We start from the raw sequence: 26,497 nt of genomic DNA on the forward strand, positions 1-26,497 counted from the left end.
TAGGTTTGTGATTCTTTCTTGAAGAAATGTGATTTCTTATTTCCCCAGAGAGACGCTTCAAGAATGCCAGCAGGCTTCTCTGGTATCAAATGTTTCCCTGTTATTGTGAGTAAATTATATTTGGATCAAAATCAGATGGATTAAACTTAAAATACCCATAAGATTTTCAAAACTACAAGGAAATATGTCATGTGGCCCCAAACAGCACTGCCATGTAACAGCCCTCTGGTGATGTCTGCACACTGGGACATCAGCAGGGAATCCAAGTGCACCTGAGTTTCCCACTTTCCTGAATACAAAGTAACTCTGCAAGTCTAGGCTGTTGCTGTGGTTACTAAGATAAAAGTCTGCAATCTTTGGTGTCTTTAAAAATCTCCAAAATATGGCCCTTCTGACATTCAGGTAGAGAAAGGCAGTGAGGGATGGGGTAGGGGAGGGGGCGGAGGAGTGATCTCTTAAATTTTCAGGGAGAAACCCGATTTTCATTTTTATCTCCAAAGCCTCCCTGGAATTGAAATAATAGCCAGGAAGGAGGGAACTGTAATGAAACACACACCGTCACTCATGCTGGGTCAAGGTCACTAGGAGACTGGCTTGGCAGCCTCTCTAGATGCAATGCATCTCCCTCGGTGAGGCGAGGCAGGGAAGGCAGTGAGAAGCAGACAGCAGTTGCCTTCACAGAACCAGGTAGCAGCACGGTGGTGAGCTGTCCTCCAACAGTCCTTAGGTGAATCGGCACACCCGAGAGGAGCCAGGCCCTGTGCTGAGCTCTGTCCTAACTCATCTCCAGAAACACCCACAGGAAGCTGTTGCCACCATCCCCATTCATCCAAGGTCACCAAGCTAATGAGGCAGTGAAGGCCAAGTTCCTGTTTGTCCACTAAACCAACAGCCCCTCACTGGAAAACCCACTTCCAGGGCTAGGGAGAGAGTCTGGTCAGTAGAATGCTTGCCTCACAAACATGAGGACCTGAGTTCAATCCCCAAAACCCACATTTTTTTTATAAAGGCCAACCATGATGACATGCTTATAACCATAATCCCAGTACTAGAGAGATGGAGACTAGAGATGGCTGGGTCCCTGGGCTGGATGGCCAGCTAGTCTAGTCTGTTTGGCAATCCCCAGAACAGTAAGAGACCCTGTCTCAAACAAAAAGCAACGGCACAGGAGGTCATCTTCTGGCATCCAAATACATGTGCACATACGTATACACACCTGCACACATGCACCCGTGCACACATGCTACAAAGGGAGTCCACGTCTGAGCTCCACTTCTGAGCTCCACTTCTGAGCTCCGTCTATATGGACCAACCATGCCGTGTGGTCATAACAAGCCCTGCAGAGCAGTAACAAGCAGGCACTGCTTCCCAGCATCACGCGCTGCATCTGCAGCGGAAATGAGTTGCATCAAGGGAGGAAAGTGGTGCCCTGGGGAGAAGCCTACGAACAGCACTCAAGGAGCCAGCAAACGCAATAAATCCAGGGGCTCATCTTGCCATGTGATCTCCGTGGCAGTTACTCGGGTGCTGATAAGCCTGCAAAGGTTCTATGCAGAACTTGTTAAATCATAAAATCATTTCTTGATTCTCAATCATAAAACAATGTCTATTTTATGTTAACACAACCTTGGGGAGACTGCAGATAACTGTGGATCTTTTAAAAGATGCTTTCTGCAGGCTTCCTGCACCCACCACTATGTCTCCATATTTGCAGAAAGACATCCCTTCCCCAAATAGTAAACACAAAGAGTAACACAGAGGGCAAGAGCTCAGAGCTCTTATAAATAACAGTTTGGAAAGCCAGCCATTGGACACACACAAGCAGTTAGAGTCAAACATCTAAAAACGGATGAATTGCGCTTCCTGGGAAGCTGAGAACAGAGGCCCCTGTTTGTGGTGACTCATTAGTACTGATATCTATTGGCCTGTGCACACAAAATAGGATTTATCGAACAAACAATTTTCAAGCACAACATCACAGAGTGGAGGCGCAGTCGCTCTTACTTTTGTTTAACTAATAGGTACTGTGTAATGTGACAAGGAGGAGGTGCGAGAGCTCAAACAAATGGGGTCTCACCAGATGCAAACTAAAGATGCACGTCTATATGTGCAAGAGGAGAGATAACAACAGAGACCATCTCAAACAACAGGGCTGTAGGGAAAATGGGCGACTCTGACTGGGCTCACTGAAGGAAGAGACTGGAGTGAAAGGAGAAGCCCAGATGAGGAGAGGGCGGCAGGTGTGGAGAACAGACCAGCAAGCTGCAATGGCATGTGTGCGCAGATGCCAGATGTAGTATCTCTGCCAATTAGCATCCAATAAGAAGGAACTGCAATGGTCCATATCCCCGTGACTGAAGCATCTTCGCTCATTCCCTGACTTCCCAATCTTCAGGCAAAGCTAAAGGAACTAACATTCCCTTAGGTGGGATGAGAGGAGGGGATGTGCGTGGGTAGACAAGATACAATAAATACTATTTAACAAATTCATACCTAAAGAACTCGGAGCCACTGGACCCTTTCCAGTCACCAGAGTCATATGGCTTTTCAGTCTGCCAACACTCTGAAGGACAGCAATGCAGACAGTGAGCTGGGCACCAGTCACTTGTCTAGGGTGATAGTCAGGTGCAGTGTTCGTATGAGTTCTGAACCACCCATCATGCCGTGCAAATACAGAGTGGAAGGGGCTTCGGGCGGCAGCTGCACCTCCATTCATCTCCCTGCTACACTCGAGTACAGCCTGCCAAGGACTGGGGTTCTAAGTCTTAGTGAGGCAATACACTCATAAGGAATAAACCAGATGACATCAAGTGAGCAAATACCCGACAGCTAAGACAGGGGAGGAATCAGAAGAACAAGGGTTCTAAAACCGTAAAGGTCTTCAAAAGGCCTTTGCTGCAGAAGTCCTAATGATAGAAACCTAGGCCCAGGCTTTTAGAGTCCAGGGGTCTCACTCGCAGCTACTCAGTTCTTTCGTTGGACATCAGGCACAGACAATAAAAATAAACAAATAAGCACAGTCGTATTTCAATACAACTTGCTTTATGAAAAGCTGGTAGAAGACGCATTTGGGAAACACTCCCAGGAGGGCAGCAGAAGAGAATGGCTGTAATCAGTACTGCAAAAACCTGGAGTCACTGTGTCCCTGGTGGCACCTTTAGAGATGATCTGACCTCTTGGCTCCTAAGACTGGGGAAATATATAGTATTAAAAGTTCCATCATTGTAAGAAGGCAAGAAAAAATAATAAAGAACACACAGATAGAAACTGTACTTCCAGATAACATGGTATCTGTATAGGAAATCCCAAGAAGTTTATAAAAATATCTTTTTAATCCTAGAGCCAATAGAGCAAGGCTGAAGGCCCAACATCCCCAGACTCAGCATTCAGAAACTCGTGTGTAGTATATATGAACATGAACACATGAAGACCCAAATTGAAGACTCATTAGCATTTAAAAACACTTCAAAGAACATGCAAAAGTTAAGTTTGAACTTAACAAACATGTTGAGTTTTTCTATGCACAGGAAATAACAAAAACTAAAAACTAAGCCACACTGAATCAATGTGGGACAAGCTGTGGTGCTGGACTGGAAAGTAAGTTATCAATTCTCTCCAAACGGATCTCCGGGTTTAACAAAATTCCTATCAAAATCCTAGAGCAGATTTTCTTAGGCATGGGCAAGATTATTCTAAATTTTATATAGCAAAGCATAGGCCTTATATGAAACCAAATAAAGTACAGTGGTAGGAGCCCTTCTACCCACATCACGGCCCTCTGTGATTACAGGGATAGAGACAGTCGACACTGACAGAGACCCATAGATCCTCACAACTGTGGCCATGTGCTTAGTGGTGGTTGTTTGTTTTTTTGAAACAGAATCTAACTATGGAAGCCAGGCTGACCTCAACTCACTGTATAGCCCAGGCTGGCCTTGACTGCAATCCTCTTGCCTCCTGCATGCTAGGATTACAGGTGTAAGCCACCATGCCCAGAGGCTACATGATTTTTTTTAAACAAATACAAAAACAGTCAACAGCGATGTATTCAACAAATACTGACGTAGTGCTTGAACATCCATGGGTGGGATACAACTGTTAAGAAAGGCAGTGTCCTGCACCCAGCCAATCTCCTGACTGTGCTCCTAAAGACAGACCTGGAGCCTGAAATTCTTCTACCTTCACAGCTGTGCCAGGAGCATGCCTTACATGACATAGCTTCCCGTGCCGCAAGCTCAACAGGTGCTCTTTTGCTTCACATGAGTATGTCCCCTGACAGCTACCCAACCCTGCTATCTATCACCCACCAGGAAGGTTTAGAAACAAACTGTGGGCAGCGAGGGGAGATCTGCTGGCTATGGAGACATTCATATGGTCCTGAAACTGATCTTGCTATGTCTCTGCTCCATAAAATAGGGCATTGGGGCATTATTCTACCTGGAGCTGAACTGTTGTGTTTTACTTGGTGAGCCCGATACTAACTTGCAATGGGCAGTGTTCAGTAGACCAAAGAATACCTGGTACCCTCGTAGGAATGATGTTTTTCTTAACTGTTAGCAAGGCATTTGACCCAAGCAATCTATCAAATAACTGTCAGTACATATATATATATGTATATTAATCAAAAGAAGAATATGAAAAACTTACAAAAGCTAACGCAACACTGCCATTACTTTACTATGGTAATGTTAAAAATTCCTTTTATATGTGTTCTGGAGACACTCTGTTCCTCAGTGTTTTTCTTCATCTTCATAAATGTAGCATCAACAGGATGTCTCCAGCTTCACTCCAGTCAGCCTTTGCTATTGCATAGTGTGAATTAAATAAACTCCTTCAGGAAAGGTAGAAGATCAGAAACAAACCCACCGTGAAACTCCAGAGACCCAAACAAAGCTAACAGAAATATAAGGAACCAAGCCAGGCATGGTGGTTCATGCCTATAATCCCAACACTGGAGAGGCTGAGGCAGGAGGATCACTGTGAGTTCAAGACAAGCCTGAGTCACACAGTGAGTCTGAGGTCAGCCTAGGCAACAGAGCAAGACTCTTCCCTCCCCCCCCAAATAAATAAATATAGAAAGGGGAGAGAAGAAAGTAAGACGTGATGAGATCATATACAAGGCCCAAGTCTTCCTCATGCTGGCAACAACTTTGTCACCTTTAAAGGCAGGCCCAGCTCACAGAGAAGATTCCACCTGACCCCATATTTGGAATGAGCCAACACTGTCATAGATCTCACCAAGGGAGAAGAGAGTTAGCACAGAACATCGGGTACATCAGTAGCTGGAATCCAAAAGTCTGGCTATGCCAGCAGGATGCTGCCAGCAGGCTAAGGGTTCAGACGACGCAGGGACAAATATATCTCAGACTGAATGCCAAAGAAAAGCAGAGAGTCTACCTTCTCCACAAAGAAAACACTGGAAGAAGGGCCAGTGAGAGAGATGGGGAAGCTAGACACACAGCCCCTCCCGTGAAAAAGAGAACGGGTTCTGGAACTGAGTGTGGAGACACAGCAGCACCCACACATCCTGTTACAGCAAGCCCTGCACATCCTGAGGATGTTGGGAAATGGAAAAGCAGAGCATTCAAACGATGCTGTGTGGTCTTCGGGGGCCACACAAGGGTGAGAAGGTCTGGTACCATGAAGAAGCCAGGCATCAGGGGGAGAAGAGAAAGCAGAGGACAGGGAAGCATGACGCAGCCACACTCCCAGCCTCCTACCACCATTTAGACTGCAACATGACAAGGAGATGGAAATATGACTGCACCGCAAAATGACTGAGCCGCAGTATGACGACAACCCTGTGCTCACAGCGAATCCCACCGTGCTCAACCTCTAAAGCAGCCTGGAACAGCCTGTCCCATGAAGCCAATCCTGAGCTAATTCCCTGGGCTAGGGAGGGGGATGTGGCAGGCCAATAAACTGTCAAGTGTCACAGGGCAAATGGCACAGTCCACTCCTACCTGGCAGATTTCCACCTAGCTGCAGAGAGTCTATCTAGCCAGTAATGCTTTCAGATGAGATGTACCATCCAGTACCATGGAGTCCAGCAACTCGACACCCTATCAGTCCTGACGTCTTCAGCTTTCTACATGACTCATTCTCACGGGCGTGAGTGTGCAAGCGCATAGCACGGATGCACAGGTGCAATTGCAGATGTGTGCGTGTGTATGTGGGATTCAGAAAACAACATTAGGTATCTTCCTCTAATCAGTCCCTTCTCATTTGGGGAAACAAAGTTTATCGCTAAATGTGGGGTTCACTGGCTAGACTAGATGGCCAGCTAGCCCTCAGGATCCTCCCGTCTGTACTTCCCAAGTTCTGGGATTGTGTGTGCAATGGCACATCCAGCTTCTTACGTGGGTGCTGGGGATCTGAAGTCATGCCTTAATGCTTGGGTCGCAAGCACCTGACCCACTGAACCACATCCCCAGCCTTCACTGTCGCATTTCCTAACTACCTTGAAGTAGCTCATGTATGCCGTTATTTTGTCTCACACTCTTCCTGGTGGCCCTGCCCACACAGCATGCTATTCAACAAATAACCGTTGTCCTGCAGTGTCCCAGGACCAAGGGGTAAGACCCCCTTGCCCATGAGCAGTTCGCTGTCTGGTGCTGTGCTCACGCGCAGAACTACAGTGAGTCTCTGCCCCAGAAGGAACTTGGGAGGGAAACTGCTAGAGGAGCATCTTCAGGAAGATTTACAGTGCCCCTCCCCACCTGCACCGCACACTGACAGCCCAAGGTCACCTCCTGCACAATTCAGCATTTCGGCCATCATCAGAGCGACCACAGTTTTAGTTAGCTCAGGGTGGCAGGACCAAACAGGGGCTCTTCATGGGAAAGGGACCCATTACCAACTGGAAGCCCCTGGGACCCATAGAGATGCAAGAACAGAAAGTACCTCAGCAAAGAGATCTCTCCACTCTGCAGTTGCTGAAGCTTGGAATCCATTCACTCCCCTAAACCTGTGCCTAGCTTACTTCACCAATCCAGGTTCCCAGGGGTCGCTAGAGGGGTCCTCGCTCTCCCTTCTCCAATCATTTCCCCTTGTCCCGCCCCAAATAGAGATCCAGGTGCAGGCCCACTTGGTACTGCTGAGCTCATCCCCGACACACATAGCCCCATTGTAGGTGGGGTTCAGAGATGGGGGACCTACCCTTCATCCTAGCAAAAGTAAAGCTTATCATGGCGAGGTGTAAAGAAATTGGCTCAGATTCATTACCAGTTTGGGGGCAAAAATTTAGAGCGCATGCCACAGACAAAGGGTTGGCTGCATTGGCAACCCTGCATCCCAGTGCTCACACGATGGACAAACGGAAAGGCCACATTTTCTGTATTTGTTTTCAGACATTAATTGTTCTCTGCCCAGCAGCCATAAGCCATAACTGAATGTTTGGCGTGGGCATCCTCCTAAGTAATGCACTATAGATCTGAGCCGCGAGCACAGGACTCCCTCCAGGAGAGACACACGGCTTCTCTCCCCGGGAGCTCATTACCGCATAGAGAGAAAAGGCACAGATTTGGTAACTGGGCAGCAGAACATCTAAGAAGCAATGGGAAAGCCGCCCGAGCCTAGCCGATGGGAAGGAGTCTGAAGTAGCTCAGGGGAGTCGCCCAGTGGAGTTGAAAGCCGCCACTTAGGCCCTAGGGAGGAGGGACTGGTTTACAGGACAAACAGAATTCAAGCTAGGCAAATTTTGAAGAAAGAGTAAAATAAGGAATAGAGGGAAAACTACAACACTTTACCTATGCAAGCATTTAATGAAGAAATAAATCAAAAGATCAGAGTAGTAAATCCGCAAGGATACGATCACGTGGGCGACCGCAGAGGCGGAACACAGAATCCTGTCAGGCAGAAGATGGGCTCCCTGGGGGCCTGGTGGGAAAAGAGGCTGGGGAGGGAGGTAAAGATCGGAAGGTGGGAGGTGGGAAATGCCTTTCCCCAGCGGGGGCGGCAGGGAAACAGAAGGTTCTGGAAGAAAGCATAAAACAATCTAAGAGCTCTGGGCAGGATGCGAGAAGAAAAATAACAGTTCTGCGTCCTACAATTTAGAAATTAATCACACACTAGGGAATTTTTTTTCTAAAAGGAGAACAGCTTCCTATCGTTTTCTTTTTTAAAAAAATCTATGTACACCCGTCACATAAAAGAAACACATAATGCCTTCTACACCACAGTGGAAGGAATCCGTCCCCAAAGGTCCTTCCTTTGTATAAATCATGCCACCACAATCGACGCTTCAATAAAAATGAATATTTATGAAATGTAAAATGACTTGGATTAACTTATTCCAATTTCACCCTCTAAATTTAGATTTTTTTTAAATCATGCCAAAATGTAGATTTTGATTACAAAAGCAAGTTGAGGGGGAAATATATATATATACTTGACAAGAAAAAGGGAGCAATTTTTTTTAAGTTGAAGTATGACAAAGGATGACAGAAAGGTGGCTGATTGGGCTAAAAACAGCCAAGACTATCTTCAAAGTAGCTGTTTAATTCAACAACAAAGCCACATTAGACAAAGCAAGTTGTTTAAAACAACACAAAGTGTAAAGCCTAAATATCTCAACCACGCTCATCTCACGGCACGGTCCAAACCCAGCCTTTCCTTTTTTGGCTAGCCTCTCCAGGCTTCCTCGGGCATATGGATTGTTAGCGTGCTCCCTGTCCACACAGAAGTCAGCACGCTGATCTGGTCTGGCCTTTGCAGCTACTGTGTCTTGGCAATCTCTCTGTTCCTAGAGAAGCCCCATCTTTTATGCCTACTTGCTGTATCCTTGAGGCTGAACTATCGCTTGTTGATGGGCACCTGCAATGCTTCCAATCTCTGTCTACGCAGATGAAGCTCCAGTGAACAGCCTGGTGCAGGCCTCATTTGGCGTGTGTGTGAGCAAATCTGGAAGGCAAATTCCCAGAAATTGAATTCCTGAGATCGAAGGTAAATGTGCATTTAAATTTTTGGTAGATGCAGCCAAGTTGCCTTCCATAAGAGTGGAGCCGGCTGACAGCCTCTAACAACACATAAGAGTGCATGCCTCTCTCTCTCTCTCTCTCTCTCTCTCCCCCAGCAGAATGGATCATTGTTTCTGGAGTTTTGCCAATCTGAAAATGAAAACCGGTATTTGCATTTTCCTCACTGAGTGAACTTGAGCATCTTTTTCTGTGTTTAAGAACCAACTGTACTTCCTTGGGGGTAAATTGTTCAAAACCTCTGCCTGATTTGTAATCACTGCTGACATTTTTCTTACAAGCTTCTAGAAGCTTCTGCTCTATTGCGGAAACTAGTCCTTGCCTTTTAGTACATGTTGCTGTACCCTAAGCTGTCTTCTGACTTTGCTTCTGTGATTTTTGTCACACAAGATTTTTTTATTGTTTACTTATTCTTATTATTTATTATTTACGTACTTAATGTGTGTGGGTGTTTTGTTTGCATGTGAGTCTGAGTACCATGTGCAAGCAGTACCCCCAAAGGCCAGAAGAGAGTGTAGGATCCCTTGGAACTGGAGTTAAAGATGGTTGTGAGTCACCCTGTAGATGCTGGGAACTGAGCCCAGGTCTCTGGAAGAGCAGCAAGCACTCTTAACCCCTGAGCCATCTCTCTGGCCCCACACAGACTTTTAATGTGATCTAACTATCAGTTTCCTGATTTTCTAGCTGTGGATACAAAGGCCTTCCTCACACAATTATAAATAAATTCTCCTTTTCTCATACTTATTATTTCATTGTTTTGCTCTTAGCTAAAAAAAAAAGCAAGGTTGGTGTTAGATATCAGTAACCCCAGCACTCAGCAGTCTGCAGCAGGAAGGTTGCTGAGAGTTCACAGCCAACTTGGGTTACATAGTAAATTCAAGACCAACCTGAGATGAACATTAAAACTGTATCAAAACATGCATGCATACATACATGGGAAATGAGTGGTTATATCAGAAACTCTAGAATAGAGTGCATATACTAGGCCCACTGTATGACCTTGAATAAGTTATCTGACCTCCTGAGCCTGTTTCCACATCCATAATGAGGATAATGATGGTTAATGCATCACCACATTATTGACAAAATTAAATGTATTAATTTAGTTTCCCAAGGTGCCTGGTATGTGATACACCAGCTATTACCATCACATCTGCTTGGGATTTAACTGTTTTTAAAGGTGTGGTGACCAGAAATAGCACCAGTACACCCCACTAGTCTCTCTACCTGTCCCTACACCAGTTTCTTCACCGACCTGAGATGTCAGTTTCACCATACCATCATCTTCCCATACACATCTAAGAGCTTCTGATTTTTCCTCCTCCATGTGCACGTCTCTAATCAATTGCCATCAGTCTGGCACACTGCCACATAAACAACAACTGGCTACCCAGGCCAGTCTGCTCATGTTCCCATCCATTCAAGGTGGCCCAGAGAAACGAAACATTAAAAAGGCTTGAAGGTTCGAGTCTTACCTTCTTGCAAACTGTAAATCTACTGCTAGGCTGCAGCCGATAAAAGGGTACGACAGTCTTGCCACATACAAAGGAAGAAGGACTGAAGTTAAGATGGCAGGGTTAGCTCCAAAAGCACTGGATGGAGGTTCATACCTGGGACAAGATAACGCAACCCTATACAGGTAGACCTTGTCATCTAAAGCGGGCCACATTGGCGACAGAGCTTCTGAGACAATTGGATACAGTTAACAACTGGCTTAGATAGATGATATAGAGACATGAGAAGGGCTCAAGACGCAATGTAGAAGAATGTAACTTTCGAACTAGGGATATGAAGTCCATAGCTTTCAAAGACATGGACACCAAAACTCACTATATGGAGTACTGCACACCGTTGCTGGAACCGAAGGCAAACCGAAGCAAATTCTTTAGCCTCCCTTGCTTTCAGTGACTTCCTTTGGACCCCTCCCCACCAGAGACCCTCTAGCCTACCATGTGGGTGGGAGGTATGACCCAAGATGGCTGCCCATGCTCCCCTTTCCACTTGGCTTTAGAAATCACTAATTTTGGAGACTGTGCATCTGGGTAACATATTAGAAGTCTGTTTCTATCTTTGCTGCAGATAACCCCGGCGCTGTGCAGGCTGTGACGGACGCTGTGTGGATGGCTTCAAAGGCAACTCAGCCTCACATCCTCCAGGTTGTATCCAACCATCTTTCTACTTTGTGTGGGCACTTAAGAACTGTTTCTCTGAACTGAGGAGCACAAAGTTAACGGCTTAGCAAAATCTCCTAGCCTCTCCCCTCCCCCTTCAAGTCTGAAGAGATCAAGATAAGACATTTTCACTGTCTACTGGAGCGTCCAGTAGCCTTGTGATTACCGGCCACCAGCTTTCTGACAACCCACTCCAGACTGCTAGAGCGATGCCTAGAGGCCTACAGTGATCTGTTACTTCCTAACCTAAAGCCCTCTCCCAGGCCCTCTCTGCCTGAAGATAAAAGGGCCCTGAAAAACCTGTGCTGAGTTAAGCCGGTTTACTGTTAGGGTCCTTTTGTCATCCCTGTATGCAATCAGCAAAGACGTTTATTATTCCATCATGCTGGGGCCTGTCAGCCATACAAAGGCAAGATGGCGGAGACCCTGAGATGAGGTGAGCTCAAGCACAGTCAAGGGGAGGTCCTAGGGCAGTTAGGTCCCTTTAAATATGATTAGCTCAAGCAAGTGGCAATCATATTAGTGTGTTCTAATGGGCTAGAGCTAGTCAGGGGCTGATTAGGTCTCTAGTTTTCCATTTGGGGGCAGGCCTGGACAAGTCCCAGACTTTGTCCTTATTTGGTTTTCTTCTTGAGCTGTTTGTGGCTTGGGCCACCAGATCCCCTCCTTGCTGTTGAGGGTGCTGGAGACTGATTGTCCTTTGATCGTGGCTCTTCCTCAGAAACTGCTTATTCAGTCTCAGGAAACTGAAATTGAGGCCTGGTCTCTGAGAGAAGATCGAGCAGACTGTTATGGCATCTGCTTGGTTCTCTCAATTCCCCTGCCTCCTTGAGTAGTATATCATCTCAAATCCTTGAGATAGATTTGATTTACAGGCTTATATTGTTGTCTTTCCAATTCTCTATCATGTAGCCTCTTTCTAAGCAGGGCTATGGAGTCCCTGATAATCCCAGAATGGTTAATATAGAGGCACAGGCCTCTTTTATTCTGGAGTGCTATTTTTTTTAAATTTCAAAAAAAGTTCTTTATTGGCATAAAAATGAAAGTGTAAATAAATTGGCACCAAATATCCCAAACATGGGGGTCAAAAACCTATTTTTTTAGCCCTCTTTGCTGTTTTTCCCCCTTCTGCCCACTTTCCTGGGTGTTGGGGGAGCTCGCTGACAACAGTCACAAATCCAGTGCTACCTGATGGAATAGCACCAAGGCCCACACAAAAAGTATGATAACCTCTATTTCAACTAGAGAGGAGAGCAATGTTTTTTAAATGTGAAGCAGATTATTTTTGGTAGGGCAGCAACTGTGAATCTATTGCCGTTCTCAAGGCCCTACAGTTCTGATTCTGTGATGACAAGGTGGAAGTTCCGATTCCTATGGTTCCAGCTAAGTTGACATCTAGGAGGGTGAATAGGTATCCACAGTTAGCTGTGTTGACTTCATTTTTCCCCATCCTGACTTTTCTAATGGGTAAAAGATTGTATTATCAGGGTAGTAGACTCTTCTGGGGACTAACTGGATGAGGATATAAGAGTCTTTGGTTTGGTCTAAAACCTGAACATTAACATAGGGTGTCAAGCCAGAGGCACATGCCCATCAGATGTCATCCGGTGGGATCAGGAAGCTGGCTCCCACTGGATTCTGAGTGAGATTACAGAGGTGGGCATAGCCATGTGGGGGTTGTTCCAAATAGAGACTATTTCCCGTTATTTTCCCATTATTAACAGCAGAGTGAACCTCCCCTTATCCAGTTGCTGTCATCTGCAAGTGTGTTTGGTCCAGGGGCTGATATTGGGATTTTAGCATCATCACCTTAATGGTTCCCAGACAGGAATTACTATTTAGTTAAGGCTTCAGTGATGTAAAAGCCAACAGCAATTAGCAAAAACAGAAGGGCCAAAAGCCCTGTGGTGGCTGAGAATTCCTTATCTAGAAGGAACTTGGAAATGAGAATGGGGACCAGTTAGTATTCTATCTTAGGTTCCCTAAGATAAGAAATTCCCTTTTGATCTAACATTTGGGGGCGGGAGGGGGGGAGGGAGACCAAGGAGCAATGTGCTGCTCGGTCTTCTCGTGTACCAGGCCACCTTCTGGTTTTGCTAGCTTACCAAATAAATCTACTTGTCTCCACACACACTCTCTCAAATACTAGGGTGCCTTTCCAAGCGGGAAGTAAATGAACTTGGATTCTTCACCAGGGCCAGTAAGAACCTGCCAAGAATGAATACCCCCAAGAGTGGAGGCTAGAAGTACAATAGGACTAACAAGGCTTATCAGGTAAAGGCGCTTACCAGGCAGCCCCACAATCTGAATTCAATTCAGGCTCCTAAGTGGCACAAGGAGAAAACCCGAGTCCCACACGTAATCGGCTGATCTTCCAAAAGTGCACCTGGGGCTTAAGTGTGTGAGCACAAACACCTCCAGGAGGCCTCATTCATAGGACAAGCAGATCCTGCAAACCGAGGAGAAAGCCCAGCAAGCCCTCGAAATAACTAGAAACTGGGAAGGATTCTGGCAACCAGCTCGGGCCTAAAATTCCACTTCAAAACACAGGTCGCAACGTTAGGGCACCCTCCAGCACTTCCTGGGAACCGGCAATAGCCTTACTCTCCTGGCGGCCTAGGTGAGAAAGGAGTCTACGGAAGCTTTCAGGCTGCACTCTTCCTAGCTCCAATCAGGGAGCTGCAAGCCTGCAGCCCAGCTGAATCAGATGCCAACGCTAGATTCTTTAAGAGCGCCCTGTTTTGCCTGTTTTGTCTTAAGAGACTCAAACAAAGAGAAGCACTGAGACAGGAGACTGCCCTGCTGAGCACCCACCCGTCCCGGAGCGGGAGAAGGGGGGAGAGGGGGTGCGGTAAAGACAGCCGGAGGGGGATGTGGGAGGTGAAAGAGCTGCCCTCCGCGCACGCGCAGACCCCGACCTGGGACCCGCCCGAGGCCCCGCGGGGAGTTTTTTTCTCGGAGGGTGCAGTGCGCAGACTCGGCGCGCATGCTCAGCGCTCGACCCGTCTTACCTGACACGGGGATCGGCTCGGGGCGGCCGGGCAAGGCTTCTTGCGCGCTGATAACCCTCGAAGCTGAGTCGCCCATTCTCGGTACCGGCATGGGGCCAGAGAGTAGCTTGAGAGCCCTTCTGGCGGCGGAGAGCATGGGCGGCGTATCCGTCCCGCCGGCCGACCTCCAGACCTGGCTGTCTCTGAGGGACAAAGTTTTCTGAGTACGAGAAGCGGCTAGGGCCAAAAATTATGCTGGCTGGACGCCACCGCGAGGTATTAGTTAAAGTTCCTGCCGTTTCACCACGTCCGCGGCCCGTGTTCCGGGTGCCCAGGAAGAGCTTAGCCAAGCAGGGTTTCCAGTGTGTTTCTCATGCTCAGTCAACCACAAAGCAGAAAAGGGAAATCAGTGTGTGCATAAAATGGCAGAGAGCTAGAAGGCAGATTGTAAGAGGATGGATGGATAAACAGCTAGAAAATTTGTCTGTTTCTATTGGATCCATCTTGATAAGTCGAATTGATCCAAAGCACGATTCTCAACACCACAAAGGATTACGTACTCAATGTGAAATATATGTACGTAGATAGATATTTAATATTATATATATATATATATATATATATATATATATATATATATATATGAGTGTATGTGTGTATAAATACATTCTTCAGCCCATAAGATAAAGGATGCAGGCACAAATACTTCGTTAATGCTTGGGTTTAATGATGCAGTTGGATCCGTCTTCTGAAATCAGAATATTCCTAGAACAAATCTCGCCTAGGTAACTAGGGCCAGATGAGTGACTTGAGAGGTCCGTCTATGAGATTTTGGTTTACACACTCTGCCAAAATGGGCGGACAGGCTCGTGTGAAGGAAGGAACAGGATTAGCACCCACAGGGATTTGAAGCTTTGAACCTAAGCTCTTCTGTGGGTTTAGTTACCACTTTGTGTTCATGTGGGGCTGTAATAGAAGGACAAGAGGATTAGCGTGCTGTATAGAATGTTGCCAACATAACAACGTTAAACAGATTAAGGTGTTTACCTTATATTGTAGAAGTCCCCTGGGCCAACTTGTATCCACAGTTTGCTTTTGATTTGTTTTTGCCATGAAATTATGCCACGCGGGTTCTTTCTACAAGGCCTTGCCTGAAATCATCCCAAGGTGTACGTCCCTTCCAGGCTTGAAGGGGGCCTAGTCACTAAAGACAAAATGGTCTGTCAAAGAAAATATGTTGTACTTCTATTTTGCTGCCTTTTGATATGTACTGACTTGCTTTTTTTCTGTTTTGTGGTTGATGGAACATGGAAACATACAAGAAATACTTCGTAGCCGGGCAGTGGTGGTGAATGCCTTTAATTCCAGCACTAGGGAGGCAGAGGCAGGCGGGCCGATCTCTGTGATGAGTTCGAGTTCGAGACCAGCCTGGCCTACAAGAGCCAATTCCAGGACAGGCTCCAAAACAACAGAGAAACCCTGTCTTGGAAAAACAAAGCAAAAAAAGAAAAACTTCATAACTAAATACTGTGAATGTGTAATGGAAGACTTTGTAATGTTGAGGGAAACTACTTATGTAATGCTAGGTGTACCAGAACCACAACCCATAAACATTTAGTATGTAAGATTTATAAAAATACAAGCATTTCTACTTACCCACTTAGGGAAAATGAGAAGAAATAAATAGAAACAATGTTTAGAATTTTATTGTTCGGAGTAGTGAGATCCTACTAAAGTTTCTCTCTTGCTTTGTGGCCCTGGAAATCCAGCTGAGATCATCAGGCTTGGTGGCAGGCACCTTGACCTGCTGAGTCATCTCTCTGGCCCCAGTCTGAACAGTTTTGAGTGTTCTTTGTACATTATTTAAATGTTCTTGAGGACCCTTGTGGTTACACTACACTCATGAACACTAACATCTTTTTGAAGGAAAGAAATATCCCAGTTTCTTTAAAGTTTCCTTAAAACAGTGGGTTCTTCCCTCATTTACCAAAATAGCTGTGATAGCTGAGTTGTTTGTTCATTACAAAGTCTCTCTTTATAGCCCTGGCTAGCATGGAATTCACAGAGATCCACCTGCCTTTTGCCTCCCGAGTCCTAGGATTAAAGGTGTGAGCCACCATACCCAGCCTCTGAGTTTTGTTTTGTGAGGAGAGACATAATGATGCCGTTTTTCAAGACGAGGCCTTGCTTTCCCTCAGACTCTCCAACTACTTCCCTCTGAGCTACCCCCCCCCCCCATTTTCTAACACGTGCTGATTTTATCGTTCCTGTAATTATACTCGGGCTTCCTGACAAAGTCTATCCTTTTCTAACAGTTTATATCCTTCAAGACACCATCTACACATTCTCTTTGCAACAAAGAGTCTGAAAACACAACCGGTTTGAGAAAACAGGTTATTTCTCCTAAGTGTGTCAGGCTCCTGGCAGGAAACAGTCTCTCATTAAGCAGGGCCCTGGCTCTTCTTCCATACTGAGTGGGCTAGAGTGAGCTCATGCTCCTTCTTCTGGGACCTTAGTCTATTCCCAGAACCCACATAAAGAGGCTGGGCACAGGAGCATAGCTGGCTGTAATTGAGGGTACAGTGAAACTGTACCAGTCCATGGGTAGAAAGAAAGGTTTATTGGCAATCAAACTAATCTTGGAGTGGGGGCAGAGAGACAAGCAAACTACCAGAAATGCAGGCAGATTTTATGTGCCAGGAAGGCAGGGATCGTTGAGCTGACACAAATACAAACTGCCTAGATTACAGGAAACTAGGTAGCTGATGGTGGAGGGAGATTAAGGCTGGCTCCCAGTAAACAGAACCCTCCTTAGGAAACCTACTTTTACGATTGTTTGCCTGATAATGTTCCTTCTGTTTGCCCTGCTAACGTCCTGTAGGACAGTATCCCCAGCACTGCCATTTTGAGGGCCACTTTGGACCTACCACTTGTAATCCCAGCACTGGAGAGGCAGAAAGGGACAGATTCCTGAGGCTTACTACCCAGCCAACTTAGCCTAGTTGGTGAGCTCCAGGCCAGGAGTACCTACCTCAAAAATAAATGAGTACATAAACAAGATGGATGGTGCTGTGGAATAATCCTCTTACACACAGATTTGTCACTTGAATTGGTTTAATCAAAATGCTGATTGACCAGTAACCAGACAGGAAGCATAAGCAGGACAACCAAACTAAGGAGGATGGGGAGGAGAAGGGCAGAGTCAGGGTCGCCAGCCAGATGCAGAGAGAGAGGGAGATGAACGTGCCATGCTGATAAAGGTACCACCGCATGGCAGGGTATAAATAAGGAATATGGGTTAGCTTAAAATGTAAAAGTTAGCTAGTAACAAGCCTGAGCTATCAGCCAATCATTTGTAAGTAATATTAACCCTCTGCGTCAATTATTTGGAAGCAGCCACTAGGTATTTGTGAACAGGTGGAGGGAGAGAAATGCCCGTTTACAGAATGGTACACCTGAGGAATGGAGAAATGCCCCCCAGTGTTGACCTCTGATCTCCAGAAGCATGTACATACACACATGTGGGGAAAACAAGCATAATGGTACAAGCCTGATATGCCAGTCTTTGGGAAGTGAAGGCAAGAGGATTAAGAGTACGAGGCTATCCTCAGCTATCCAGTGAGCACGAGGCCAGCCTGGGCTACATGAGCTCTGTATCCAAACCAGAAAACACCTAAAACCTTATAGAAGAAATCAACACATAAAGCATGGATTAGAAAGTTGATTGTTATCTAAGTATTGGCACATGACTCCCCTAATAAACATACTTGTTTCCTGATCATGACTGTCAAACAGCATTTGGCTGTTTTACCTTCATATGCATCTGTATTACTACGACTCAAGATTCTACTAGAGCCTTCCTTGGTTTATGAGTTTGCTAACTGTGTCCCACCACAGACCAAGCATCAGCAGGACTATGCACTTGGAAGACTCAGGCCTTCTGAAGAAAAAAAAATGCCAGTGACTCAGAGAGGCTGCTGGAGAGCCAGCATGTGCCAGGCATTTAGCCACCACCCATACTCTCTATGGAGCTTCAAATACAGCAAAGGTACCCTGGCACACTCAAATAGATAAGGTTTCACTTACCTAGGTGGAGAGACACCCTTATAAATGAATAAATAAAAGGCTGAAGCGACACTTCCATTTGCATACTTATAACCAAGTGGCTCTATATATGGCCTGTTTCCAGAAGATACAGAGCTGTCTGAGGAATTTAATTAATTGCATGGATTATTTTCCTGAATTTTTAAGAGGAAGGTGAAATAAGAATCTACTTCATTACTAAACAGCGAGCTCCTGTTAACGCTGCCCGCTTTATTTTTAACCTTCGCTCCAACCCGTTTTCAAAGTTTTGTAGGTGAAGAAACACAGGCTCAGAGAGGCGCCCAAACCAACAGCTACTAAGAGAGAGAACGTGGACTCAAATCTAAGCTTTTCAAAGTCCCGAGTTCAAGATCACAGGTTTACCAAAAAAAAACCAAGCTGGGTGAACCTGACTCTCTTCAACACTGACTTTGAAGTTTGTGGTCTTTATGGAATGCAGAATGGAATGATTTCAGTAAAAGGTCAAAGCCCCCTTCATGGTCCTTCCCAAGAGACAAGCATATGTCTCCCACCATTATTTCACCTCATGTTTGGACACCAACAGAGCCACTAGGTTCAAACTGGGCCTGTCCTTCCAGGTGAGGATGACTAGGTGTGACCCTGTGATGAAGGGACTATTCCAGGAAGGGAGGTGCAGTTCTGTGCAACTCCAAGGTCATGACCTTAGAGGTAAGCTGTGCACTCCCCTTCTGTCCTGTCTCCTCTCCCAGTGACTGACGAGGAGCTGTGAGACTGTGAGAACCAGAGGTCAGCAACCAACAGGATTTCTCTGTGCAGCCCTGCCTGTCCTGTACCAGGCTGGCCTTGTACTCAGAGATTCTGCCTGACTCTGCCTTCCAAAAGCTGGGATGAGAGGTATGCACCACCACTGCCAGGCTAGGAGATTTATTATTTTTATGTATGTGTGTGTGCACGCACCTGCATGAATTTATGCGTACCATATGGGTTCTCATGTAGGACAGGGGGATCAGATCTCATGGAACTAGAGTTGCAGGCAGTTCTAAGCCTCCTGATATGGGTGGTGGAAACCAAACTCAAGTCCTCTGAAAGGGCAGTAAATGCTCTTGTCCCCAGGACTGGCTCTGCAGCCCCTAAATCACATGTTTTAGAGCCAGGCCCGGTGGCACACTCCTATAATCCCAGCTACCCTGGATATCAAGATTGGAGGATTATAAATCCTAGGCATGTCTGGACTACAGAGTCCAAACTGAACAACTTCATGAGAACCTGTCCCAAAAGGAAGGGGGAAATATAGCCGGGATACAACCCAGTAGCAGAAAGCTTGCCTGGCTTTCATGAAGGCCTAGGTTCACTCCCCAGTACTGCCAAAAGTAAATCAATAAAGAAGCAATCACTTGGTATTGTTTGATTGAGGGTTTTATTATTGTATTTTATTTGTCTTCTTTTGAAACAAGGGCTCGCTACATAGTCCTGGCTAACCTGGAATTCACAGTAAACACCAGGCTTAAATAAGTTAAGATGGAAATGTGCCTAGAATACGTCCTCACGTGTAGATGTTAGATTGTGATGGTAACGATATTTAATCCTATAATCAGTAGAGATATATCTTCTTTACAGGACAGTAAGCTCTATGCAGGCAGGGACCATGTTAGTGTTTGATGGTTACTGCTTCCCAAAAGCCCACTGCAAGTCAGACACTTAGTTTACATTGAGTCAGTGTTGGCAGAACGACTGCCAGGACCAGTCTCAGCATCTCCTGACCATCTGCCTGGATCTATCTCTGTCTTCCTCATCACCACAGGATGCTCGGTGGACTAGATACATAGAGTACTCTTCCCACACTCAGAGGCAGACAGATCATGAGTCTGAGGATAACCTGGACTATGTAGGAAGGAAAGAAAGATGGGCACCTTGGCTCTTATTGCATTATTTGAATGCCTTCAGATCTGTATAAAAATTAATCTCTCTCTCTCTTACTCACACACAAACACACAATAGCAATAATAAAAAATAAATAACAAACTCATCAACATTATCTCTTCTGTAATTATTTATTAACAATATAGAACAGTGAAATAAGAGGATCCCAGAGAGCGCATTCCACAGGCTGCCTAACTACACCTGTGACTGCTGCCGCCGCCGACCGTAGTCTAAGGGAAAGACAGACAACCCCAGAGCCTTGCAGGCCACTCACAGCCTTTGTTGACAAATTGAGCAGAGAGCAAGGAAAATTAGCATCCAAGGGAAGGCCTAGATGGAAACCTGGTTTGGGATTAACCAGTTCTGTGACCTTTGACAAGATATTTACTGTGTCATCTCTTTTCTCATCTGTGACATTGAGAGGACAGGAGAGAGCAATCACGAGTTCTCTAAACTCGCCGAATCACAAACTTTGTAAGCCGAAAGAGAGCATTTTGCGATCTGTCCATCAGCAGGTATTTCTGAAATTTACCTGTCTAAAGGTGGCATTGAAAAGCCCCCTGCTGCCTGCAGCTGCCAGGAGCTTCTTACAGAGGACAATACTCCCAAGCATATGAATTCTCTGGAATCCGTGTGCCGAATGACTGAGATAGTGAAGGGGTGAGGGTTGGGTATCTCGATGAAACCCATTTTAGTGTGTGTGTGCGCTCGCGCGCATGCATGCTGATGGCCACAATGCAAGGAGAGGGTACTGGATATCCTGGAGATGGAGTTATAGGCAGTTTTGTGAGCTGCCTAATATGGGTACTGGGAAATGAACTCAGGTCCTCTTCAAGAGCAGCAAGTTCTCCTAACCATACAGCCATTTCTCCAGCCCTTAGGTAGACTCTTTCAAAGCTTACTGGGTAACTTATTTGAGTACTTATAATCACTGATAACTCAGTAAATACCTGCATGAAGCTAGATAATGCTATCTGTTAATTATTTCTTTTTAAGAGATGTTTTGTCCTCAAAATACATATATATCATATATCATTCATCTTCTTTTTCTTTAGTGCTATTGTAAAATGTACAGCTCTCTCTCCCTCCCCCGTCTCTGTCTCTCTCTCTCTCTGTCTCTCTGTCTCTCTCTCTCTCTCTCTCTCTCTCTCTCTCTGTCTCTCTCTCTCTCTCTCTCTCTCTCTCTCTCTGTGTGTGTGTGTGTGTGTGTGTGTGTGTGTGTGTGTGTGTGTGTGTGTAAGAAAGAAAAAGTGGAAATGAGGCGGTAGCTGGTTATGGCGGCTTGTTCCTGTCATCCCAACACTTGGGAGGCTGGTGTAGGCAGATTGCCTCGAGTTTCAGGCCAGCCTGTGGACTCCATAATGACTTTTAGACCAGTCTGGGATATAGTGTGAAACGCTGACTAAAAACAAAACAATAGAGAAAATGGGGAGGGGAAGGAGGAAAGCCTAGCAAAACACAAGCACACCCACACTGAACCCTCTAGACGGTACACGTTCGCTTTCTTCATCTTTCTCTCACAACTATTAATGGCACTTTTTAACTCAGAAAAAGATAAATCAGTTTAATGGCTCATTTATTAAATAGTTTGAACTCAGGGCACATGATAAGCAGTTAATGAACTTTGTTGACTTTCTAATTACAAACACATTATCATTATTTGAGAAAGATCAGAGTTGAGAGGAGGAACAGGTGCTGTCTCATTCTGCCCTCCCACCCAGTGATATCCAGGAGGTCCCTGCCAACTTTCTGTTGCTCTTTGAGACTAAACCTCAGGCCAGTTTGATCCACCTTGGGAGACTTCACTTGCCTGCCTGTGACATTCATACACCCCCTTTCCCTCCCAGTCCGGCATTACCCCAGCTTCCCTCCTCCCTTTCCTAGGGTCAGGCTCTTACAGAGCAGGAGACTGGGGGAAGATAAAGAAACAGGCCCACCATCTGGTGGCTGGATTGCCAGCCTGTCTAACTACAGGTCACACTGCTGACTCTGCCCATGCCCTTTGCAGACCCTAAGCTGCTGCTCTGTCAGACTTCCAGAATATGACGCCTAGACACAGGACTCCACTACCAGAAAAGTCCCTGGCTGCAGGGAAGCCCTTCATCCCTGAAAACCTAGTCACACTGTGTCTTATATCAGGGCTTTTATTTTTTTAATTTATTTATTTATTTATTAAAGATTTCTGCCTCCTCCCCACCACCGCCTCCCATTTCCCTCCCCCTCCCCCAATCAAGTCCACCTCCCTCATCAACCCAAAGAGCAATCAGGGTTCCCTGCCCTGTGGGAAGTCCAAGGACCACCCACCTCCTTCCAGGTCTAGTTAGGTGAGCATCCAAACTGCCTAGGCTCCCACAAAGCCAGTGCGTACAGTAGGATCAAAACCCAGTGCCATTGTTATTGAGTTCTCAGTAGTCCTCATTGTCCGCTATGTTCAGCAAGTCCGGTTTTATCCCATGCTTTTTCAGACCCAGGCCAGCTGGCCTTGGTGAGTTCCCAATAGAACATCCCCATTGTCTCAGTGTGTGGGTGCACCCCTCGCAGTCCTGAGTTCCTTGCTCATGCTCTCTCTCCTTCTGCTCCTGATTTGGACCTTGGAATTTCAGTCCTGTGCTCCAAAGTGAGTCTCTGTCTCCTTTCATCGCCTGATGAAGGTTAATATCCAGGAGGATGACTATATGTTTTTCTTTGGGTTCACCTTCTTATTTAGCTTCTCTAGGATCACGAATTATAGGCTCAATGTCCTTTATGTATGGCTAGAAACCAAATATGAGTGAGTACATCCCATGTTCCTCTTTTTGGGTCTGGCTTACCTCACTCAGGATAGTGTTTTCTATTTCTGTCCATTTGCATGCAAAATTCAAGAAGTCATTGGTTTTTACTGCTGAGTAATACTCTAATATGTATATATTCCATACTTTCTTCATCCATTCTTCCGTTGCAGGGCATCTAGGTTGTTTCCAGGTTCTGGCTATTACAAACAATGGTGCTATGAACATAGTTGAGCATATACTTTTGTTGTATGATAGGGCCTCTCTTGGGTATATATTCCCAAGAGTGGTATTGCTGGGTCCAGGGGTAGGTTGATCTCGAATTTCCTGAGAAACCACCACACTACTTTCCAAAGTGGTTGCACAAGTTTGCATTACCACCAGCAATGGATGAGTGTACCCCTTACTCCACAACCTCTCCAGCAAAGGCTATCATTGGTGTTTCTGATTTTAGCCATTCTGACAGGTGTAAGATGGTATCTTAAAGTTGTCTTGATTTGCATTTCCCTGATCGCTAAGGAAGTTGAGCATGACCTTAAGTGTCTTTTGGCCATTTGAACTTCTTCTGTTGAGAATTCTCTGTTCAGTTCAGTGCCCCATTTTATAATTGGGTTGATTAGAATTTTACAGTCTAGTTTTTGAATTCTTTATATATTTTGGAGATCAGACCTTTGTCAGTTGTGGGGTTGGTGAAGATCTTCTCCCAGTAAGTGGGTTGCCTTTTTGTCTTAGTGACAGTGTCCTTTGCTTTACAGAAGCTTCTCAGTTTCAGGAGGTCCCATTTATTCAATGTTGTCCTAAATGTCTGTGCTGCTGGGGTTATACGTAGGAAGTGGTCTCCTGTGATATCAGGGCTTTTAAAACTTGCTCCACATGTGACCCCTTTTTACTCAAGAAATACTTACATGAGCTTAGGTATATAAATATACTCCTATGGATAAAATATTTACTGATTATAAATCATCAAGAAGTACATTTTAAAGATATTCTTTGATATATATATATATATTTACTATTTATTAAAGATGAAAGCAAACTTGTAGAATAATAAGACAGATAATAAATAACTTGTTAATTTTTACATGAAGAATTGCATCTTTTCTGGTTATTTGACATTACAGGACTTAGAGCATCCTTAACATCTTCCAGAACTGACTGACATTTTGATTTTATAATCGTCAGTGCCGAGAACACGAGTTCACAGAAACACACAGTATAAAATGGCAGAAATATGTTTAAAGGCTTTTCAGGAATTAGACATTCTGTCCAATCCCAAACAAAAACAGGTTTAACAATGTTTTATAAAAATGCAAGTCAGCCACTCAAACAGTAATTGTTACGACCACATGTTCTGATGTAATACAACACAGAAGATAAACTAATTTGACTCTTACACCCTGAGAAATGATGGCAGGAAAATCCTGGAAGTCTTTGCTTACCAAAATGAAACCACTGTGTCTATGAAGGCAGACAATGGTATACATAGTAAAAATGTATATATATCATGCAAGAGTTTCTAACCTGCGCTAAGATACTGCAGGCAGTGTTTGCTGTTACTATGTGGCATATGTATAAGAGGTGTGATGTGTCTGTGTGCTCTATGTTCACGGTTGCAGTAAAGTCACACTATGCAACATGGACGAGGGCTTGCATACACTCACTATGTATCTGATTTTGAATTTATTTTCTACCCTTCAACATTCAAAACCCTTTTACCATTGCCTTTTTATTTTTTACAACCCCCCACATGATGGGGTTGTGATCAACAGTCTAAGAAGTTGAGTTCTGCGGTCAAAATGAATTTATCTCATTTCCTTCCAAGGTATCCCTAAGTCCAGGAGGAATATATGCATGCATGCATGCTCGCTAAGTCCAGGAGGGATATATGCATGCATGCATGCTCGCTAAGTCCAGGAGGGATACATGCATGCATGCATGTTCGCCTCTATGCATACCAGTGGGACTCCTCTACAGCTCACCCCCCTCCACAGTCCTTTTCCTAAGAGCACAAACCTGATCTCCAGGCACACACTGCCAGCAGACACTCCCTTGGGAAAATCTGATCCCCTATTATAGACTTACCAGCATCCGTGGGTAAGTCCGGTTCCATTAGCTTTGGAGGGAGGGTCCTGGGGACTTCTCCCCAAGGCAGACCATCTATTCCTGTACTCAGGACACATCTAGCTTCTTGGAAGACTGGGGGAGCAGTCAGATGATCCCCTCCCTGATTGTATTTTTAAAAATCTCTTTTGGGAGATGGGGTTCTAAAAATTAGAAATTGAACCTAGGGTCTTACACATGCTAGACAGCTTCCTTACTACCACCCTTTAAAAAAACTCCTTCGTTTGGGAGTCCTTGATGGCTCTACCTTAAGTTTTGAGTTATCTTGGCCACCTCCAGGCATACATACAGTTGGATAGTGTCCTATTAGAGTCATAAGAAAAAAAGACTGAAAGAAAAAATCCACCCCTGCCGTGTGTGTGTGTACTGTGTATAATTTGCCTTTTTTAAATTTTGAAATAAGGTGTGCTGGCTAGTTTTATGTCAACTTGACACAAGCCTCAGATGAGAAGATTCTGTATGATATTGGGCTGTAAGTAAGCCTGTAGAACATTATTTTAATTAATGATTGACGTGACAGGGCCCAACTCATCGTGGGTGGTGCCACTCCTGGACTAGTGGTCCTGGGTTCTATGACAAAGCATCTGAAAAAGCCATGAGGATCATGTCAGTAAGCAGCCCCCTTCCACGCCCTTACCATCAGTTCCTGCCTCCAGGTTCCTGCCCTGTTTGAGTTCCTGTCCTGACTTCCTTTAATGATGATCTGAGATGTGGAAGTGGTAAGTCAAATAAACCCTTTCCTCTCCAGCTTGCTTTAGTCATGGTGTTTCATCCAATAGTAACCCTGACTAAAACACGGTCTCCTTATAATCCTGACTGGCCTGGAACTCACTCTTGTAGACTAGGCTGGCCTCACACTCACAGTGTGAGGAGGCTCCCGCCTCTGCCTCCTGAGTACCGGAATGAAAGGCATGCACCACCGTGCCTGCTGTGTTGCATCTTCTCCACTACACTTTTCGATGTTAAAATTTCCCAGAGTAAATGAATAAACACTTTGTTTAACAAAATAAGTCAGTGCAAAGATGACCCGCCACATCTTCGTAAAAAGGAAGAGCCTGTCACCCTTCTGGAGCAGTTCAGGCTTTTCTCTCGGTCACTCGTACCAAGCGACCTTGCTAACCTCTATCCCATTGCTTTATTCATAGCTGGAAGAGAGAGATAAAATTTCTATTTCAGGTTTATCAAGGATTGTTATCCCTTCAGATGAAATCTATGCTTTAAGTAGTTGATTGTCTGATTTTAGTTTACATTTGAAAGGGCTTTGGTTCTCTGTTGGGGGGGGTTGTTTTACTCGATTCTTATTATCATACAAATATTTCTAACCCAATAACCAGTAATTATAGGACATGCTATGCTCTCAGCATTATGAAATAGTCTTTTCTGAATTCCCTTATATCCGGTTCAACTTTTTTTCTCCTTTGTTTCTTTAAGTCAGGGTCTTGCTATACAGCCCAAGCTGGCCTGGAGTTCTTGACCCTCTGGCCCTT

General features: G+C 45.2%; 1 protein-coding gene across 3 annotated transcripts in view; it reads right to left on the reverse strand.

The window, feature by feature from the left end:
• Msra (methionine sulfoxide reductase A) overlaps positions 1-14,475 on the reverse strand; it is a 316,316-nt gene extending 301,841 nt beyond the window's left edge. The window contains exon 1 of one of the 3 annotated variants that reach the window (XM_075949689.1): positions 14,158-14,475. In XM_075949689.1, the coding sequence (XP_075805804.1) occupies positions 14,158-14,293 (136 nt within the window). In that variant the 5' untranslated portion in view covers positions 14,294-14,475. The remainder of the gene's footprint in view (positions 1-14,157) is intronic. The other 2 variants (XM_075949690.1, XM_075949691.1) reach the window with 2 other exon arrangements.
• Positions 14,476-26,497: the final 12,022 nt, after the last annotated feature.

Source organism: Microtus pennsylvanicus, chromosome 15, assembly GCF_037038515.1.
Source record: "Microtus pennsylvanicus isolate mMicPen1 chromosome 15, mMicPen1.hap1, whole genome shotgun sequence".
Classification (NCBI taxonomy): domain Eukaryota; kingdom Metazoa; phylum Chordata; class Mammalia; order Rodentia; family Cricetidae; genus Microtus; species Microtus pennsylvanicus.